We start from the raw sequence: 22,228 nt of genomic DNA, 5'->3' as shown, positions 1-22,228 counted from the left end.
ACCACATTTTAACGATTGCCACGTGGAAGCGGAAGTGCCATACACAGCAATAATTTAACTGTTCGTATATAGCTTCTATGCGCTCTTAAATTTCTCTGCACGATTTCTTTACAAAAACAAGAATCGTTTCATCAACCGCTATTGCCCTTTTTTAAATTTTTTTTAAATTCCAATGCCATGTCCGCTTCAACGGCTAATTTTCGTACCGCCGAACATCTTCATATCCTACCAGATTTGACTTGCCTCGAAATTGAACAAGCGAAACGGAGCCGAATTTTTATCCACACAAAGATTGTCAACACAGCAGCATTCCTCCAAATTATTTTGGGAACTCAGAGTGTAAAGCACATACAAATAGCTGGCATGAGAAAATTCATTCGGATTTCGAAATTTAAAGGTTAGCTTCAATTTATGTAACAGACAGTTTAATCCTGGCGAAAATATCGAGTTCTTAAGTGCAAACAACGGTGTAACATATTTAACTGTTTTTATTATCGTTTTATTTTTTATTAAATATACAGGGTAGTCAAAATACTACTAATTACATAGGTATGTATGGGTGTATGTATAGTATGTGCTTAAATTAATGTTCCACCTGTTCAGGCGAAGGTCAAAAGCATTTAAACAGGATGTGAGTAGATGAACGAAACACGAAAATAAATGAATATGATAAATTTCGTAGACTTTTTTAAAACGACATAGTATGAAGTTTATTTAAATTTGAAAGACACATCAATCGTGGGATTAGTAATACTTGCAGTATTTTATTTACTTGAGAATGAATCTATTGCCCGCCGTTAACTTGCATACTCAACGTTTCAACTTAATAATGTAAAATTTGATGGCGCACGTTTTGACGGAAACAGAAAATAAAAACTAAATAGCACGAGTACATATATAGTCGACACATATGCACGTAAAGCCACGAGACTAAGTCGGTTTACAACCATTTTCAATTCATTTACCAATTTAAAAAAATTTGCACACACATCCACATATGGACATATGTGTGTATATTGTAAAAATAGTAGCTAAGTCTTTTTCAAGTGCAACTGCAATCTTGATTCTCATAAGTTTGGCTTAAAGTTTCAATTTTAACGCGATTAATGGCGATCTTTGCAAACCCTTCTATATATTACGCATACAATTAAACGTTAAATTACTTAAATTAACTTATAAATTAACTAACTACACGGACAATCAAGTTATCTGTGTGTGTGTAAGACATTCTTACGCATCACTGCTGCTTAGCGTCCGACTGCGACTGTAGCGCCGCGCCGCCGCTGCCACCATAGCCACCGGATCGCCGTCAGCCGCAGTGAAGTCTGGCCATTTAAGTATATCGAGTAATTTCAGTTTCAACTCTGTTGTCGCCGGACGCTCGGTTGGTTGTTGGGACAGCATCAATTGCAATAGCTCGTGTTCCTTGGGATAGTTATGTGGAAACTCCAGTGGATAGCTGCCATCCCGGAGCTGGCGCAATGTTTTAATGCGCTCCATTTCGGTGCCGAAGAATACGAGTAACTCGAAGAAGATCAAACCCAACGAATAAATGTCCACCTTAAAGTCGTAGTGTTGGCCACGCAGCTGTTCGGGTGACATATACAAATGTGTGCCGACCTGTTGTGTGTGACGCGCGCACGATGGTAGTCCAGTGGTGTCGCCACACTTTGTCACCATGTTTGGTATATCGGACATGTCGGTGACGAGTCCAAAATCACCGATTTTTATTTGACCATCTTGTGAGAAGAATATATTACTGGGCTTGAGATCGCGATGTATGAGCCCCTTTAAATGCACATAGTCCACCGCATCGACAATTTGGTGGAAAATGCTGGCGACATGACTTTGCCGTGACTCACAGCGATTTTCGCGCAGCCAATCGCGTAGACACTCCTTGCGGCACAACTGCATTTGTATGTACAGATAGACCTTGTTTTGTTGCGGCTTTGGTGTGGCTTGCAACAGCAACGAGACCGGCAACAGTGCCTTACTATTATTACTATTCTCAATATTTATGTCAACTTTGCCCAGTTCCAAGGAGGCGGGGCGTTGTTTTATTTTAGTGTTTGTTGTGTAGTTGTTGTCGTTCAACGAACGTTCCAGATCCTTGGAAGTCCACACATCAGCATCATTCGTTTGGCCAGCACAACCGCTATCTTCGTTGGTTTCGTCACCGTTCGCCGAACGCACAAACTCAATTTGAAACGAGTCGGAGAGTTGTGAGTAATCCATATTCTTGCCGTTCTTTGGCAAACTCATATCAAATGAATTGGAATGAATATCAATAGAAATGGAATTTCTATGCAACTTGTTGCCATTCACTTGCTTATCCTTTTTAGTGCTATCCGTTTTGCTTTCTTCCTCGCTGTCGCTATCGCTCTCCCTCTCATCATCAATTTCATCGCTACATTTCATTGCCAGCGACTGTGACTCTGAGCGAAAGATAATGCATGAATCGTCGTCTTCGTCTTCTTCAATGCAATTGTCATGAAAATGTTCGGAGCCACAGTCCGTATTATTCAGGCTAGACATCCAAGAGAGCAATTGACGTTTGCGTTCGACCTGCAATTGACGTCGCGGCGGCTGCTGCGGCAGTGCTGCATTTTCGATGGAAGGCAGTGTTGTGCCGTCGGGCGTCTCAATTTGTATGGACATGGACATCTCATGTGCCAACCATTTACTGTCCTCTTCCTCCTGCCAGCCAGGCGGTGGGGTTTCAACCCAAGCCTGTGAAGCAAAAAATTCGATTTAAGCAACTAACAATCGAGTAAAACTATTTGCACGAAGAAACAAACCTGAAAGTAGCGTACAATATTCTGATGTTCGCAATTGGCTAAGGTCTTCACTTCACGCATAACGCGTTCGCGCGATTCCTTCTTATTTGGTAAGGTTATACGCTTCACGGCGTATTTGCAGTCATCCAATTTGTTTTTCGCTTCGAAGACAACACCGAAACCGCCGCGTCCCAGACAGTGCATCAAATCGAAATCACTGAGGAAACGCGAACTGAAGTGCTCACCCGAACAAGAGGTCGACTCTGAGAGTGAACGATGTACATTGGCGGAAGCATTCACAGTCCCGTTCACGCAATCCATTGTGGGTCCCAAAAGCGCAACTGTGGACTGTTCGGTCGCTTCATAAGCGGTGGGTACTGGCACATGACGTTCAATTACCAAAACTTCTTGACGCTGGCGTTGTCCCAGAAATAGATTCACTAGTACTGCAGTGGTCAAGGCGATTACAACAACTTCCTTCCACCAAAACCATAGTGACAGTATGACAACCTTAACGGGTGCATCGATATCGTCAAGACTAAAACCCAAATCAACGCTGCCGGAATGATTGGTGTTATTCACAGCAATTCCAATATCATCATCATCCGCATTATCATCTAAATCCATGTCGCCTTCTTCATCTCCTTCTGCCTCATCTTCGTCTTCCTCTTCGGTTATGCAGCGTACATTTTCATTTTGATTCATATCTTCACGAGAATATAAATAAAAACCATTACCATTCACAAACTCAGAAGCATTAAGTACAGACTGTGCTGACACCGCGAATCTTTCCTCATCATAAGGTACTAACTCATTGCCTTGTATAGCTTCATTTATATTCGGTAGTATGGTAACTCCATTTGACGACTCCACCGGCTTCTCATCTGTTAGCACCTTTTCATTCTTTATTAATGCCAAAGAGTTACTGCTAGCTGGTATGGGGCGCCACGGTATTACCGGCATCGGGGAGTCAGTTGTTAAGTGTGTGTATAAATTTGACTGAACGTCGATCTCACGGCGCAAAGTAACCGATTCCTGTGTTAAAAAAGATATTACAAATACTTGTGTAAAATATTAAATAGAACTCCAAATACCTGTATATACAATTGCTTATCATACATGCCGAGGTAAATCGAGGGACTCATCCATTGTATGGGCGGATCGAATATATTATCTGTATGGTCCCATATCCACTGAGCGGAGCTAAACAAATCGATTGTTTCCAGCTCATCATCTACGCCAATCTTCCAACCACTCACAATGGGATGATCAAACTATGAATGGTAGGTATTAAATAGTGAATAACCAAAGTTAATGTTTTTTGTTTTTTTTTTAGTAATTTTTTAAATTTCTTACCTTGTATTTCCACAGCATTGCATTCGGATCTGTCTTGCTGAACGCGCAAATTATACCCTCCGGCACCACTACCTTTATATCCAAATCCAGCAGGGCCATATCCATTTCGCTGTATGGACGATCGTGGCATTCAGCCGGTTTAATCATATTCAACTCGTGTTGACCCACACTGAAATTCCAACGTTCTACACCGGTACGCGATTCCACAGCGCGTACAGTTTGCGTCTGTCGACGCACAACAATCACATCATCAACGAGGGGATTGTGTTCTATTTGCGTTTCATCACCACTTATTGTATTACCATTTTTATCGTCGCCAGTTGCAGACTCTCTCGCGTCCGTTGAATTAATACAGCCATTCATTGAACACTCGTACAACAGTTGACCCGTGCGTATGGATACACCATATGTGCGTGTCTCCTTGCCACCCGAAATTACCAAATCATCGGAGAACTTCGCCGAGGAGCTAAGCAAATTTTCTGTGGTTATCGGTATGGGATCAATGGAATCACCATCGAATTTATAAATGCCCCCACTCAAGGAAGGTATCATACGCACGAATTGTCCATTATTTGTCAATTCAAGACGATGTATGCTAGACGATATGAGCGGTCCGGGACTGGTTGGCACGCTCCAATGTAATTTACCACCTTTGCTGACGTCAAGTGCGGATAAACGACCGTCTAGCGTTGTTATATACAATAGTCTGAAAAGAGAGCGTTTGTTTATAATGGGTGATCCAAGTCCAGGTACTTTTTTCAAAAGTCTTTTTTTTTTGTAAGATCACGCGTCGTGTCAAGTTATTTTGGTCAGTATTGTTTATCGTTTAACTTTATTACGAAAATTTACGTTCTGTAAAGAATGTGTTTCGAGCACTTCGCTCAACTTATGGTCAACATAATCGGCCTACTGAGCGTACTATTCACAATATTATCACCCAGCATTCATTATTTGATCATTTTCGACCGAATAGACTACGTCCAGTACGTAGTGAAGAAAATATAGCGGTCGTAGCTGAGTGTTCGTATCAACTCGGACTGACGTATGGAACGACTTGGCGCATTTTATGTCGAAATTCTAAATTGTAACCGTTCAAAATACCGCTTGTGCAAGAATTGAAGCCACTCGACCTTCCCAAACGACATCGCTTCGCTTTAAAATGGGTTCTTTAAAAGTTCCAAGATCCGACGTTTTCGAGCCAAATTTTGTTCAGCGATGGGGCCTATTTCTGGGGCCAATGGGTATGTAAACAAGCAAAATTGCTATATTTGGGACGAAGAGCAATCAGGAAAGATTCAAGAGCTGCTATTTCATCCAAAAAAAGCAACGGTTTGGTGTGGTTTGTGAACCGGTGGAATCATGGGTCCATATTTCTTCAAAAATGATGCATGCTAACAGACTATTTGATGTCTAAAATTGAAGCTCATGATCTCGGCGACACTTGTTTTCAACAAAACGGCGCCACTTCCCACACATCGCATCAATCAATAGATTTATTGAGAAAACACTTCAATGAGCAGATAATTTCACGTTTTGGGCATGTCGATTGGCCGCCAAGATCGTGTGATATCACACCGTTAGACTTTTCCTGTGGAAAAAGTATAAACGGACAATCCCGCTTCGATTGAGATCTTAAAGGAAAACATCACGCGTGTCATTCGCCAGTTACCAGTCGAAATTTTTGAAAGAGTCATCGAAAATTGGTTTCAATGGATTGACCATCTGAGACGTAGCCGAGGCCAATTATAAAAAGTAGAGAACCTCGAAATGGATCACCCTATATTTATCACAATAGATTGAATAATTAATATATACTCCGGTGATATATTTGCCACTTGTTATTATTTATCACAACACGAATCAGAGGAGGAAGAGAAAAACAAAAACACAGGACAAATAAAAACAAAAGCACAAACACATTTACATGCATATGAACATTTTTATTTATACAATTTTTTTGTGTTTACGCCTCCACATTTGATTTTCACATTCGTTTAGTTGATTGTTCAATTACGCTTATCGGTTCCGCAAAAATAACCCATAATAGGTATTAAATAGAAATGAATGCATGCAAAGATAACCGACTTTCCTAAAATACAACCTAAACTCATCAAGCAAGAGTACCAATAACAATACATACAGCGAATGTTCAGAATATTTGTCAATTCCATTATTTTCCACAACACTATTACTACAACAGTCTGTGTGTGTTAAAAGGTTGATTTTCGCCAATTACGATAAAGTTCTAATCTCCATGCTATTCATCAAAGGAGTAAAATTGTAACAGACCGACTAATTTATATACCCTTTCTACCCAAAAGATATCGAAATGTTTTTATTCTGAAAACTTAAAACAAAAGCTGGAGTTAGGGGTTTAAATAAAAAATAATTATGTAAAAAGTTTGACGTAATAACTCGAAAGTATAACCCAGTTCTTGGGTGGTGTATAAAATGTGCTACCTACCATATATTATCAATTTTTAAATGAAATCCACAATCTCAACAATATTTGCTTCTGTAAGGTTTAAAATATATAATTATAAATATAGCAAAATGCAACAATTTCACTGGTAAACGCTCGTGCAATGTATGAATTATTATATTTTTTATTATGACAACAGTAATCGTGTATTTTCAGTGCGTTACCTTTCGTTAATTGTTAAATGCAATTAGTGCATGAGTCATAGAAGCAATTTACGTTTATAAATATGTAGTAAAAAATTATATACATACATACGAACGATTTGGTTATCAGGCTATTCCAAACACAACTCAGTTACCTATGTACATACATAAATATGTAAATGTCTGGTTACATTCGGTATACATTTTAGCACTGGATTTTTAAAATCTAAAAACAGCAGAACTATTTTTAACATAACTTATATATTTCAGTAACTTCTAGTAATTAATGCATATTCATCATCAGGGGATTTTTTTAAGGGCTGTGTATTTCAAGGCCTCCCGTTGACACAATTGCCGTTCTAAAATTTCTAAAAATGAAAGTAATGTTTTTATTGTAATTTAATAAAAAAAAACATCATTATTTGCCTACAAATGTACATGTTATATTTATTACATGTTTATCGGCGATAGAGATCTGAAATTGCATCAGCAACATCAGTATCAATGTTGTTGCTTGCTCTGATTTTGTATGCATGTAATGAATGTATAAACATTTGTGATTCATCTTTTTAGGCATCACACATTTTCCCAAAAAAGCGCGCCAAAACCTGCCCCTTTTTCTGTATGCCCAAATCACTGCCGGCAAAAGTTTGAGCGCATGATTTATTTGTATAAACAGTGTCTTTGCTCTCCATTTCGCTGGTTGTTTCGTAAATAAACCTTCGATTTGCAAAAGGCCACATCATCTTCAAACATTTTTTTTGCTAAAGGGCGCAGACGCAAGTTTTAGCATTGGTATGGTGTAGGCTGGTCAGTTGTTTTATTTAAATTCAGCCAGCCTCTAAAAATTACCTTACCGAAAGAAAATGTACATATGTATGTTAAATAAAATTAAGTCAATTCAATGTCGGCAATATAATTTCCTTACTAGCGCTCTCCGCTGCGCTGTCCCACACTAAAGTTGCTAATGAAATTATGTTTTTATACATAAATTTAGTGTGTATTGATACATTTGTTTGTATAATTTACTTTCCACTAAGCTTACTTGGATTAACTCACACAGCAATATTTTATAGTGAATATTGTGAAACATCTTTGTTTTTAATTTTAAAATTTGTCTAAATTAAAAACTTTTTACATACGCTATCTTGATTTTTTTAGTTAATTTTTTATTAAATTGTTTAAAAATATAACCTTTGAACATATCAACAAAATAATTTCAAAAAGATTTTTCATGTGCAAGCTACTTACATATGTATGTATGAACTTACATACATATATCATTAGTCTTTTTAAATTTGGTAGCCAAACATGAATATGGAGATACTTATATTTTCACCTATACTGGACCGCATAATTATCAGAATTTTCTCTAAATCCAATAATATAGCTGATTAACCGATAAAATCACTATATAACTTCTGCATGTTGTCATGTGCATAAATACCTATATGTTTCTAGAACATTTTCGAATTATCTGTAGGTATGCTGTTATATGATATTCCAATGTATAACAGCATAATCTCTTGCTGTAAATTGTGATGAGATTATATGCAAGGACTTACCTACGTCCTATAGTGTGATCTGTATTATCATCGTCACAGAACGGGATAGCGGCGGCGCGGCGATTTAGTTGCAAGGTCTGTTCATCTATGGGAATTGGGTTCTCAGCTCCAACACTTCCTATAATATTTGTCATTGTGGCAGCAGCAACAATAGAGGTGATAATCATATGTTGAAGTAATGATTTGCGGCACTTCCTGACGACATTCAAGTCTCTTTGAATGCCCATATTATATGATACAACGCCGCAATATACACCACCGATAAATAAAGCGACGAATGTGGTCAGCGAGTATAGCAAGACCAAACAAAAATAACAGAAAAAAAATAAAATTTCACACGCTCGATTTTATGTTGCAGAAGCGAAGCGTGTACGAAGCCAATGGAAATGGTTAGGTGAACAGAGAAACGTATGATGATAATTAGGGATAGGTGAAGGAGCAACGTGTGAAGCACCCAACAACGATGGTGCTCTTTTCCGCATTACTTAGGTTTTACGTTTGCCAACTTATGTAAACTATGGTTCGAACAGACTCCTTTTTATATTATTATTTTGCACTATTTTATATGTAAATTAAAAGTAGAAAAACAAAATATTTAATATGGTCGAAACAGTGAAAACCACCAAAAAACAACCGATTCAACGACGAAGTTTTGCAATGACAACTGTAAATGAACTGTCAATGTTATCAGGTGGCATAAATTTCCTAGCTTTACGCTTAGGAAGTGTTCCGAAACCGGTACTTTTTTGCAAAGAATAGGAATTTAAAAAAACATTTAGGCTTTGTTTTTATTTAATGTAGTGTACATTGTAGATTTATACAATGGTAGTGTATCATTTACTACAGAATTAAAACATCGACGGAGTAATTTAATGTAATGTAATTATTAACGAGAAACTATACTATAAGTTAAGGCTTCATAAATCACCCTCATGCTCAATTAAAACGTAAATCTTTATTGACTTTGAAAGCATATGTAATTTTTATGTTCCTTAAATATAAACAAATAAATTTATTGTATGGATAAACCTGTATGTAGGAATTGTTATTTTCGAAGTTCACTTTAAACGGAAACTAGACCTTACTGAGTTTGGTTTTAAAACGAAAATTGTCTTTGTTTTTACATATGTACATTTGCGAATGGCAGGCACCTTGCCGTGGTGCAGGGGCTTAAGTCCTAAGGCATTCTCGGCATCTTCCCACCGGGATTAGGAGTGCTGCCTAGCACCTCTCACACCCGTTGACAGAAGCCACATGCGTGCTACAACCAAGAGCTGCCAAATCCTAATTCAGGGTGTCATGCGACTCCCGTGCCCATTGGATGATTTGCAGCCAGGAGGTAAATTCGACTGTATTCGAACTGAGCCTTCCCAACACCGGGACGCGTTGGGAAGTAACGGTGTCCTTACCGTGTCATAAGGCTCTGGCGCGGCTGTTTTTTGCGTACCCCATATTGATGGAAATCCACTGCGGCCAGCGCTGACAAAGCAAACCCCATCGAGACTCCCTCGATACTTGACGATATGCGTTAATTACGCAACTGTTGTTGTTTTAGCAAGTATAGATGATATAATTATGCAACTGTTGTTGTTGTAACGAGTGGATAGTATCTAATTAAGCAACTCAACACAGTCGCTTGTTTACGTATTAATGTTTAATAAATTAAAATACCAATTTCAAGATGTAATTTAAGTTCTTATTATATATAATTATAATGTACGAATAACAATTTTATTTTTACCACAACTGTAATAATTTCTTTTACTAAATTTGTTCAAATGCCGCACATGCAATGAAACTGATTAAACAAAAAAATTTCGTACGATCTTTTTGCCAAAACTCAAATAAGCAAAAAGTAACATTTTCAGAAGATAATAAAAAAAAAAATTGTGAATAATACGAAAACACATATGTACGTGAATAGTGTGAAATGAGGAATGCTACAAATTAGATAATTTATGATTTTTCAGATGTTTCCGATACCACAATGTTTTGTTTAAACCTATTTAATTAAATAAATTATTGGGAAGTAATAGCGGGCTCGTTGCTTTTCCAATTGATGCAATCATTCAACTTCTGTTTGAATTGATTGGCTAGATCAACACTCTTGAAACGTACCGCCAATTTTTCCACTTCGCCTTCAGACGATTCGGCATAGTTTAACGCTGCCCAAATAAAACTTTTTGGATTGTTATTCATGTTGTTAAAACTGAAATCAGCGCCGACTGCATGATTCAATACCAATTTGTGTATTTGCTCACGCCTCATTACCAGGCGATATGTATGTTTGGTTTTGTGTTCCAAAATTTTGAGCTCACCAACACCTGCGTATAAATTATAACATGTATTTATTTTCCTGTATATGCAATTATTGGTATAATATATATTTCTTACCGCGTTCCTTCCACTCTTTCGTGTTAGCATCGTAACGGTAAAGTGTCGCACGTTCACCGAACAATTTCGTCTCATCTTCCTCACCGGTACTTACTTGAATTTCATCTGGCAATGCAATTATAGGTTCATAATGTGGATCATAGTTTTCATTATCATCATTTTGGGTAGAATCGTTAGCGTTGCCATCCTTTGACGCATTATGTGCCGACTTGGAGAAGTTAGAAAAGGCATTTTCATCGGTTAGACCAATGAAACCGCCGGGACCTGGTTTTTCTGAGGATTTGTTGGTGTTGGCGGAATTTGCCTTCGCAGCTAAACTGGCAAAATCAGTCACGCCAGCTTTGTTCGAAAGATCAGCAAAGCTGGGTGCGGCTACAGTTTGCTCCTTCGGAATACCACCAAAAATGTTTGCTTCTGTATTGGGGTTTGCAGTATTTGCACTATTACTACCGCCAAAGATAGAGCTTTGCGTGCTAGTGGCGTTTCCAAAACCTGAAAATGTTGAACTGCCAAATATCGAGGTGCCTCCACCTATGGTATTAGCTGTTGAGTTAGTTGTGCTACCGAAGATCGATTTGGTTGTTGTGTCATTGCCAGCAGAAGATTTGTCATCGAAAATTGAACTGGAGCCAGAACCGAAAACTGGTTTCCCACCGAATATCGATCCACTGCCAGCGTTACTAGCAATTCCGCCGAAAATAGTTTTTGGCTTGTCGCTTTCGGATGTGGTAGAATCCGCGGCTTTGATTAAAGAATTGGCGGCATTGCCGAAAATAGAGGGTGTTTGTCCAAAAATGGGCTTTTTATCTGGAAAGGTGAAAGAAATAGTAATATTTTTAGCAAAAGGGCCAAAATTTATAGCATGCCTTATAAATGATCCGCTATATAATACTTAACTTACCTCCGCCACCACCAAAAATAGAGCTGCCACTCAAGCCACCAGAGCCAGCATTATTACCAAATAAAAATGTTCCACTTGTTGCGCTCATCTTATTTTCATCATCTTTTTTGACATTATTCATAGCAGCGGTGAATGAGAAACCACTAGCACTCTTTTCGCCAGTAGCACCGAAAGCTGTAGAGTTCACGCCAGCAAAGCCGGAAAATATATTCGATTCACCCGCTTTAGGAGTGGCTGTAATGTTGCTAGGGGTAAGCGTTGTGACTGTAGGTGGGGGTACCATCGGTGAGAGAGCACTTTGCTTCAGGAGTGAACGATTCGCATTGTTCGCACTATCGACTTTAGGTAATGACAAAACGGGCAATTCGAATGGTTTTAATACATTTTCATTGTCCTCAGCATGAACGAATATTTCAGTGGCCTTTCGTACAGGGAAAACAAATGTATCCGGATCACAACCACGACAACCAGTACAGGGTGGTTGCGCTGTAAAGAACTCATACGGTAGTTGCAATTTCTCAGCAGTCATCCTATCCGCCTCCGACAAAGCAGCTGGTGGGGTTCCAATCTCCTTTTCGCTCTCCACAATATCAGTCATATTTAATGTAGTATTCGTAGATATGCTACCCGCACTCTCGATGGCAAGAGCCGTTCCCGCAATGGCACTTTTCACTACATCCATAAAACCTTTTGCAATCTCTTTATTCTTGAAACGCAGTGAGAATTTTTCCAACTCAACGGTGCCCTCACTAAAATCGTTCACAACAAATAGCCACGATTTATCATCCTTGTGTTTATACTCGACTTCCTCGTTCAGCACATGATTGAGGCAGATTTTCAACACCTGTTCACGACGCATTACCACTCGCAACTTTTTGGTTTGTTTGTGACGCAATATCTTAACATCGCCTAGACCACGCTCCTTCCATTCGCCATCGACAAAACGATATAATTTGGCACGATGCACATAGAGTAATTCCTCATTCTCTTCGCCAGTTTTAACGTCAACCTAAAAGGACAATGAGGATATTAAAAACAAATAATATATATATGAAAATTATTATAACACAAATAAAAGAGTTAATTTAAACAAACGAATATATAATAAGAAAAAAAAAAGTTGAAAGTATTTAAAACAAGAAAAAACAAAGCTATAATACCCTTCAAAGGTGCATTTTTTATGCATAAAAGGGTATAAATAGATTATTGTCCTGATTTTTTTCGACCAGTTGGAATGACAGCTAAATGCTATAATGCTCCGACCTGAACAATATGTTCGGAGATTGTATTATAATGTATGCCAAATTTCGTGAAGACATCCGTCAAAAAAAAAATTTTCATATAGTGGTCTGGTGATCGGAAAATTCTAGCGATGCCTTTGATAAAAATGATTGCCAAATTTCGTGAAGATATCTCGTCAAACAAAAAAGTTTTTCATACTAGGGCATGATTTTGACTGTTCAGCTTGTATATCAACTGTACGCTGTAGTAGCTCGATATCGGCGGTTCCGACAAATGAGCAGCTTCTTGGGTAGAAATGCACATGTGCAAAATTTCATACCGATATCTCAACAACTAACTAGTTCGCGTACATACAGACAGACCAATCTACATGGCTAAGTCGATAATATGTTATAGGGCCTCCGTCGTTGCCTTCTGAGTGTTACAAACTTCGTGACAAACTTAATATACGCTGTTTTGATTTTGAGTTTCTGGTAAGAAATTCTTAGGCAGTTTGTATTTGGAACAAGGGAAAAATGCTGATAGTGTTATTTGCGAAAAAATAAAAGCATACAAAGATCGAGTGAAAAACACAATTATCTCTCCACTTCAGGGAGAACACAACTTTTCCCCGCTACTAACCTTATCTGGAAGTGGTATAACCGGTGTAAAGTAAGTGTTGTTCTCCTCCTCTTGGTAATCACCATCTTCAACATCGTCCGCCGCGGCATCTGCATCACCGCCGCCCCCACCGCTCGACTTACCGGGACTCTTAGGCTTCAAAGTGAAATTGAAATCTTTTTTATCCAAAGAAAACATTGACGTGGATTCTCCACCAGCACCGGAACTTTTCGACTGCGACTGAAATGAGAATGCGGGCTTGGATGTTGTTGGTGCATTCGTTGAGGTTGCCGGTGTAAACGTAAAGGACTTAGTCTCGTCAGTGGTGTTTGTATTAGTCAAACCACCAAATAAAGATTTGCCAGATTCAGTTTGGGCGCCACCAAAAACAAAACTGCTTGTAGGCGTTGTTGTATTAGCTGTTGCTGTGGAAGTGGCAGCGGCGGCCGCACCAAAACCAAAACTAAATTTCTGCGCTGGATTTGAGAGAGCAAGTACATCGTTCGTTGATTCCTTTTTAGGTACTGTATCGTCTTTGGGTGCATCACATGCCTTGCAGTAAAGAGCGTCAGCTGTGTTCCCCAAATAGCAACCCTGACATGTCCAAGAACCCACTTTCGGTTTAAATTGATCACCGAAACCTGATTTTGATGTCATTGTCGTAGTGGTGGCGGGTTGTGGTGTGCTAACCGTATTATTTGCATTTGCTGTAAGGATACTTGAGGTAGCCGCAGGCTTACCGAAAGTAAAGCTATCAGCTGCTTGAACTGGTGCCGCTGCACTGCCATTCGCTGCTGGTGAGAAGCCAAAAACAAACGATGCCTTTGGTGGATTAGTTAGGAGCACATTTGTCGTGTCTTTTTTGGGCACAGTGTTATCCTTTGGCGAATCACAAGCAATGCAATATTGTTTGTCAGCGGTATTCGATATATAGCAAGCGGAACAGTCCCATGAACCGGCTTTGGGTTTGAAAGCATCACCAAATCCTTTGGCGGCCGCTTTACCATCCGTTTTTTCTGTTGATTTCTCCTTTGACGGCTTCCCAACTACAGCGGCGGCGCCAACGTTCTCATCAACCTCATCGCCCATATTTGCTTGCGCCTGCAATACGGCGTCATGGAATTGTTTGCAAGTGTCGGGTAATTTAAAACGAACCGTTAACATTTCGGTTGTCAGTTCACTCTCCGAGTAGTCTTGACCGGCCCATGTCAGCGCAGTTTGTGAATTCTTCGCATATTTGAACGCGGTGTTTTTATACAAACGCTGATTGCAGCAGAGCTTATGTATTTGCTCACGTCTCATTACCAAACGAACTTTGTTTACGTCGTTCTTGTCCTGTAATAATTTCATGTTGCCAATGCCGCGGTCTTTCCACTCACCTGCCTCTTTGACGAAACGCAAGAGCTTGGCACGATGCTCGAACAAAACAATTTCATTCTCCTCCCCTGTGGAGACTTCCACCAAATCGGGTAATGGTATTACCGGATTGAAAGTGGCTGTTGGCACATATTCATCATCCGCATCGGAAGCATTCGATTTGTTCAAAGCTGATGAAGTCGTGGACCCAGCAGCTGCTCCACGGACGTTTGCTGTATCAGTATCAAGAGCGCTGTTTGTAGCCGAGAATGCTGGCAAATTCCCAACACTGAATGGCGACGAGGTGGCAACACCCGACTTGCCTAAATTACTGAAGATATTGGCAAAGGGTGATGAAGTGGCGGCCGTGATGGAATTCGTCGCAGCTGAGCTGGGCGCGTTTGTGGCCGCACCACCTTTGTCGAAACTGAAATGAGCGAAAGGCGAGGCTGTGGATTTTGGTGGATCGGATGTATTTTCGCCTGCAGCATTCGGCGCTCCAGTGACAAGTCCACCGAATAGCGTTTTTGAAACACCGCCAGCGCTTGATATCGCAATCGGGGCGACAGACGTTGGTACCGTGGACGTTTGAGCTACAACAGTTGGTACTTTTTCAGCGTTAGCCTTTGTAGCTGGTGTGCTGGTGGCGAAATTGGATACTGCGCTCTTGGTCAAGCCGAATGGTGCATGTTGTGCTGGTTGGTTAAACTTGTTCTCAGTTTGTCCTTTCGCAACGGTCAGCTCTTTTTTGTTATCTAATTCTTCAGCTTCTTTTTGTGCCTGCTTGAAACAATCGTAGAATTTCTGCGCTGACTCCGGCAATTTGAAACGCACAAAGAAGTGCTCCGTCTTCAACTCTTCATCAGCAAAATCGTTGGCCACCCAAATGTGTCCCTTCTTTTCATTTGCTGGCGTTGTTAATATAAGTTCTTTGGTGATTTTGTGATTGGCGCATATTTTGTGTGTCTGATCGCGACGCATTAGTATTCTTGAAAAACCTTCCTTATTTTTTAATATCTTTATATCGCCAATACCACGTTCTTTCCAGTCTTTTTCCGCGTAGCGATAGAGTTTGGCGCGACAACAAAACATTACATCTTCGTCCTCCTCGCCAGTTATAACTTCGATTTCTTCAGGCAATGGAATTATGGGCTTAAAGTCAGGTCGTGGGTCGTATTCTACTTCAGCGTCTGTGCCGCTCTTATTATGCTCATTTGTGAAACTGTCCGAAGTTTTGTTCAAAAGTGAAATGCTCTCCCCTGAACTATTCTCTCCAGCTGCAGCAGCTGCCTGCGCTTGAGCCTGCTCGATTTGTGGTTTAAAACTGAAAGTGCTAGTGCTGATTGAACTGCTTGGCGTAGTAGATACTACATTCTTTCCGCTAAATATGGAGGTTGTAGAAGATGTAGGTGTTGTAAAATTATTGCTAAAAGTAATGCTGAATGGACTTTGTGTAGTGGAGGTCGCACTGCCAAAAGCGAAGCCAGTAAATCCGTTGTTGCTTGTGCTAATGGTATTTGTTATGGCATTAGCAGCTGTTGCTTGCGTTGATGGCTGTGCATTATTTGACTCGGATGTCGCTATGAGGCTAGGCTTGATATGATGCGGTGGTATTGTAACACTCAATGTTGGTTGTTGTACCAACAAGGCTGGCCTATTTGGATTCGGTAACGGGTCTGAACTGGTGATTACCACATTGGCTGGTGGACCTTTTTCAACCGGTTGGTTATTAAGTACTTTATTGAATTGGATGGGCGCACTGGTCGTTGTCGACTGTGAAGACATTGCTGATGGTAAACCAACCACAGCTGGGACACTTGTTATGGCAGGCGCTAACGATGCCATAGACATTGGCACTGACAACTGTGGCAATTGTGGTTGCAACGATGCTGGGAATTGTGGTGGTTGCTGTGGTTGTGTCAGCAGACCATATAGATTACTGGGACGACCATCTTGTGGCGGTGCGGGCAGTAATGGCGTTGATTGTGCCATGCTAAAGCTCAAATTGGCATCCATATATGGCATGGGTAGGGCGTTACGTTGACCTACGTAAGGATTTTATAGAAATTAGTTTTAAGTTAAGAAGTTAGCTATTAAAATCGGTTTCAAAACTACTCACCCAACATACCGCCGGCGGAGCCAGGTGGACCAGGCGGTTGCGGCATCATGTATGGTTGTGGATAGTAATTTATAGGATAATTCGGATTAAACATGGGACTATTGTATGCAGCTGCAGCCATTGCATTCGGCGGTAAGTGCATTGAGTTTCTTTGTTGTGCTGCTTGTTGTTGAGACTGCGGGGCCGGAACAAAGGGGCTTTGCACGCCAACGGTTGGTTGTGTATTGGGTCCATTACCGACGCCGGGAAACATGCTACCAGCAGCATTCATGTGCGACTGCGCTGGCGTTTGATACAATTGATTTTGCAATGCATCCTCGATCATGTAGAGATCATCGAGCACATGCGATGCATCATCACGTGATGGTGTATTTGAAGGAATACGTGTACGTTTCATAGCTTCCTCAAGGCCAGCAATTTTATCCTTAAGTGAAGTGATTTCTTTACGCATTGACAGCATTTCCGGTTTAATCGTATCAACGAGTTCCTCTTTCACAAACGTTAGTGTATTGGCCATTTGCTTTACTAAATTCTCCATTTCCGTATTACGAGGTGAAGCAATTAAAGCGGTAGCGGTTGCTTCACGTCGAGAACGGTTTATTGCTGGTGTAGCGGACAAGGATATGTCGTGGTAGAACTCAGCTTCGGCATCTTCGTAGGTGCTAGAGTTATTGTGTCCGGTTGCTGGGCTACCTTCATTAATGAATTTCATAGTGGCCTGTTGCAATCTTTTCAATTCAGTATGTATTATGGAATTCAAGGGATGTTCCGGGTTTATTTCTGTGTTTTTCAAGAGATTCAAAGTCTGATTGAGGCACTCACTTGCACGATCTAAATACATACGCTTGGCTTTCTTTGGCGTTTTATTGGCTTCGTCTAATTTGCGATAAGCTTCTGCTTGTAAATATGTTGCAAATGGCAATTGTACGCCAGTCAATTCTTCGATTAACTCTTCATATTCGGCTTTCTTGAAGTAACGCGAAGCTAAATAGGAAACGGCATCCTCAGCTGCATTAGAAATCTCACGCTCAACAACAGAAGTTTTGGCTTTAGTATATTTGAAATATTTGCGAAATGGCTCCAACACGCCTTTATTGTTCATTTTCACCATATTTAAACCATACTTATAAATATTTTCTGCACGTGCCTCTAAAAAGCTTTTCTCTATTGGTTTAACAATATCTTGTGCACGTGCGACAAATATCTGCCCCAATTTGAACACGATGATCATGTCAATTTTCGGCCCATTAACACCGCGCACAGCTTCTATACCATACTGTAAGTTGGCGCGTAATTCGGCTAAATTATCAGTGCTTAGATTTTTGTAAACCTGATAGGCAGCTAACCACCAATTGGATTGTTCCTCGGTACACAGCTGCCCTTGCAAATTGGTGAATGGTAATATGCGTGGACGACCGGAGGCGCTGCGATTGCCCGCATTGTAATTATCAAATGTTTCGCGCTCAACTTGTAGTGTGCGCTTGGCTTGTATGGTTGCCGCATACAAAAACGTATCCATATCCAATTGGTTTAAAGACTCAGCACCACAAAACGCCAAGTTTTGTGTGGAAAAATTCAAACCACTAAAATATTTAGCACGTACATAGGCGAGATTGTCATTACCCAGACAAAGGTAGACCAAATGTTGCAAAGATTGTGGTTTTAAAAACTGCGCATCCTCCTCATAGCGCTCAACGTCAGCGTAAGTGGGCAGCTCGAATACGGGTTCGGCTAGCTTCGGACTCTTGATTAACAGAGAACTTTGTTCTTTGACTTTTTGATCACTGTTGCAGAAGAGCGCAGCAAATACGTTGCGCCGCCAAGTTTTGTCCGAACAAATTTGCCGTACTTGCGACAACAACTCATCGCTGTTGTTCCACAATGGTGGATTGTTACCAAGCAAACTATTTATTTGTTGGTTGGCATTTTCTTTGTCAGTAGCCAACTCATCTGCAATGCATGATAGCAAAGTACGACCAGCCTAAAGTGAAGTAAAGTAACATACCGAGTATTTGCATTATTAGTAAATTACGAAATTGAAATTAATTAATTAACATATAATGGTCCGATCTGAACTTCTTCGCAGATTTAACCGTTGCCTTGGAAAATAATACATGTCACATTTCATGAATATATTTCGTCAAATACAAAAGTTTTCCCATACATGAATTTGACTTTGATCTTTCAGTTTGTATGTTCTATTCAGTTTTTATGCTATAGTGGCCCGATCCGAACAATTTTTTCGGAGATTGTAGCGCAGTCTTGGAAAATAATACATGACAAATTTCGTGCAGATATCTCGTTTAGGAAAAAAGTTTTCCATACAAAAACTTGATTTTGATCTTTCAGTTTGTATGGCAGCTATATGTTATAGTAGCCCGATCCGAACAATTTTTTCGGAGATTGTAGCGCAGTCTTGGAAAATAATACATGACACATTTCGTGCAGATATCTCGTTAAGGAAAAAAGTTTTCCACACAAAAACTTGATTTTGATCGATCAATTTGTATGGCAGTAATATGCTACAGTGGTCCGATCTAAACAATTTCCTCAGAGATTGTATCGTTACCTTAAAAAGTAATTTGAGCCAAATTTCGAGAAGATATCTCATTAAATAAAAAAAAGTTTTCCATACAAGGACAAAAACAGAAGGACTTGGGTAACAAACTTAATATACCCTTTTCAGGGTATAAAAATTATTTACACTTTTTCTCTTACCTGTGCGCAACGAAAGGAACCTTCGCGATTCCATAACTGTATCAACTGCTTGCCTTGTTCGTCCGTGTGTCTCATCCATGGTTCACGATTATCTGGCACATCTGTTTGGAAAGCAAATAACAGTAGTGGTAACACCATCTTTACAGTTTCTTTCCACTTGTTCTTGTTTTGTAAAAGTTCACGTTTGAAGATTAAAGCTGTCGCATAAATTAGCATCTGACCGCGATAATGATTCAAAAAGAGATTAACCAATTCACGTTGGGCGCACAATTTATCAGACAACTGTGTGACTTTGAAAAGATATTGATCTAAATTGAAAAGTAAATTCGCGGTCTCCGTTACTCCACCAGTTGCAGAAGCGGCCGTTAATGTGAAACTGATGTTTACTTGTCGTTCTAGGCAAATGATCATTAACAACCAAAACTCCCAATCTTTTTTCGTGTTTGGCATCTGTTCATATTTGTTCAGCACTAACCATACGATATTATACCATTCGCTGCTGCTGGAGAAATTATCATGCTGGTTCATTTCAAAATTGTATACATATTTGAAGGCGTCCAACACTTTATTTTGTTCAATATAATTGCGCATAAGTCGCACACGCAATTGCACATCATTTGGACGAGCGCTGATTTCTTTCTGTATTAAATCCTCAACTTGATTAGTTTCCAGATTCTCTTTGTTCATCAATTTCAAGCGCAATGAGAATACTGCATCGTCTTGCACCTTCTCCGACTCAGCTAACTCACACCAATATTTGGCTTTGCTCACGTTCAAGTTTTTATCATCCAACAATAGTTGACAAACATCGGCCAAAACATCGGGTTGTTTTGAATTCAGTTGTAAGGAACGTTGAAAAGACTGTAACGCCTTTTCTGGTTTCTTAAGGCGTTGATAACATTGACCAAGTAATTTATGCGCCTGATCATTGTCTTCTTTTACGTTGAGGTAGGAGCAGAGATATTGTTCTGCCGTAGAATATTCGTTGATTTTGTAATAAAGTTTGGCGATGATAAAACTTCGTAACTGCCTCTAAAATTATAATAATTCGAATTTTAATAAACAAATCATGATTATACATTTTAACCTGACCTTAGCTTACAACAAGCAAACAGCCAAAATTCCAATAGCATCCATATAACTTATTGGATACCACTTTATTAGGCTACTACAAATTACATTTTGATCTTAACAACTTATATGAAAGTTTTTGTTTTTGATTGTTTTATGATTGAAAAAATGGGTTTCTTTCCTTAATTTAGCAAACCCTGTTAAAAAGAACCGCCGAAATTTTTACATCGAATCAACTCTGCGTTGTTTAAAATACAACGATCAATAATCGGCTAATAACGAATATTACCAAAAGAGAAGTATAAAGGGCACATAACCTCATTTTACATCAAATCTTTGCTAGATTTAAATATAAATTAATTTGAGTAAATAACCCTAATAATATATTAGTTTGCACATGCAATAACGATTTCAGCTATAAGACCTTACAAATATTTTGGCAACGCCGGTTGGTTGGAAGCACACAACTAAATGCACCTACAAATTGGCGCCGCATTGTTGCGCCGCAAAATAAATGCATTAACATGAAGACATAAAATTATATTGGCTTTGCACATTTTAATTAGATTATGTAATATAAACATAAATATATCTAATCTGTTGTCATACTAGCATGGCCTTGCTTTAACACATACCTCAGATTCGGAACGCAACTTCGATAGTGCAGTTCGCACATGGGCATCCACTTCTTTTTTAGTTTTGTACATTTTTTTGCACACACGAATAACTAGGAATCAACAAATCGTCACTAGTTTTTTTTTTCTTCCGATAATTACTTTCTTTTAATCCAGTCACTTTTATATTATATTCTTTTTTCGCAAAGCAATTTTCCCACTTCGTACTCTCTGATTTTCGATTATTCACACTTTTGTAGCAAATGCACTGAAATTCAATTTTATCCGTCATAAAACGTTGCTGGGATAAAAACAAAATAATTTTTTGCTTTATTTTATGCTATTATACTCTCACTGACAAATTTTCCCATGTTCGGCGCTTGGAAAAAATTTTGCAAGTGGCGGCGTTTCAACACTTTCGGCATCTTTCCATCGCGTCAGAAAAACGGGCAGTTGCTAGCTTTATTGGATTTGACATTTACTCGAACCTCACAAATAGATGCCGCCAGCGACATTAATAAAGGACATCAATTAAAATTATGAAATGTTAATCTAATATGGCAAAATCAATTATTTCGTTACCAATGTTAAGAAAAAATTGTCATTTAGCCAATTAAATGCAATATAATGAGTATAAATTGATCAAGGATAAAATATCAACAAACATATATATGGGTGATATTAGAATATAAGTAAAAAATGAGCACATTCAAGCAGTTGCATGTATGCATAGCATCAAATTTTTTACTGGGTTGTAATTCTTAATTGTATACATTTCACTAATATGAGCAATTTTTCATTTCACAATTAAATTAAATTTCATTTACACAGAGTTACCGTATCCTATGAATGTCATTGCCATGGTTTAAATCTAGTCGTCTTATTTGAAT

At 39.2% G+C, this 22,228-nt stretch overlaps 1 protein-coding gene and 1 long non-coding RNA gene across 2 annotated transcripts; both read right to left on the bottom strand.

Moving 5' to 3' along the window:
* Window positions 1-470: 470 nt before the first annotated feature.
* On the bottom strand, window positions 471-21,755 carry PEK (pancreatic eIF-2alpha kinase). The gene is made up of 13 exons (XM_070112923.1): window positions 21,360-21,755; window positions 19,654-20,685; window positions 19,310-19,504; window positions 16,936-18,916; window positions 13,482-16,861; window positions 11,619-12,627; window positions 10,718-11,524; window positions 10,346-10,647; window positions 8,324-8,667; window positions 4,134-4,839; window positions 3,872-4,051; window positions 2,799-3,812; window positions 471-2,730 (listed from the first exon to the last, which is right to left on the bottom strand). The coding sequence occupies exons 1-13, from the start codon at window positions 21,429-21,431 to the stop codon at window positions 1,231-1,233; spliced, it is 12,522 nt and encodes a 4,173-aa protein (XP_069969024.1). The 5' UTR covers window positions 21,432-21,755; the 3' UTR covers window positions 471-1,230.
* On the bottom strand, window positions 6,049-8,317 carry LOC138856387 (uncharacterized). Its single transcript, XR_011395650.1, has 2 exons — window positions 7,687-8,317; window positions 6,049-7,610 (listed from the first exon to the last, which is right to left on the bottom strand). It is a non-coding gene; the product is annotated as an uncharacterized lncRNA (long non-coding RNA).
* Window positions 21,756-22,228: the final 473 nt, after the last annotated feature.

This window comes from Bactrocera oleae, chromosome 2 (assembly GCF_042242935.1).
Source record: "Bactrocera oleae isolate idBacOlea1 chromosome 2, idBacOlea1, whole genome shotgun sequence".
NCBI classification, from domain to species: domain Eukaryota; kingdom Metazoa; phylum Arthropoda; class Insecta; order Diptera; family Tephritidae; genus Bactrocera; species Bactrocera oleae.
This window is presented reverse-complemented; position numbering and strand designations above follow the sequence as displayed.

Excerpts from the sequence above, each read along its gene's own strand:
- PEK (XM_070112923.1), bottom strand. The coding sequence starts at position 21,431 with ATGTACAAAACTAAAAAAGAAGTGGATGCCCATGTGCGAACTGCACTA. Across the intron at positions 4,840-8,323 it reads GATCACACTATAGGACGTAG|ACTATTGTATATAACAACGC; the intron begins GTAAGTCCTTGC and ends CTCTCTTTTCAG. Across the intron at positions 2,731-2,798 it reads ATATTGTACGCTACTTTCAG|GCTTGGGTTGAAACCCCACC; the intron begins GTTTGTTTCTTC and ends TTTGCTTCACAG.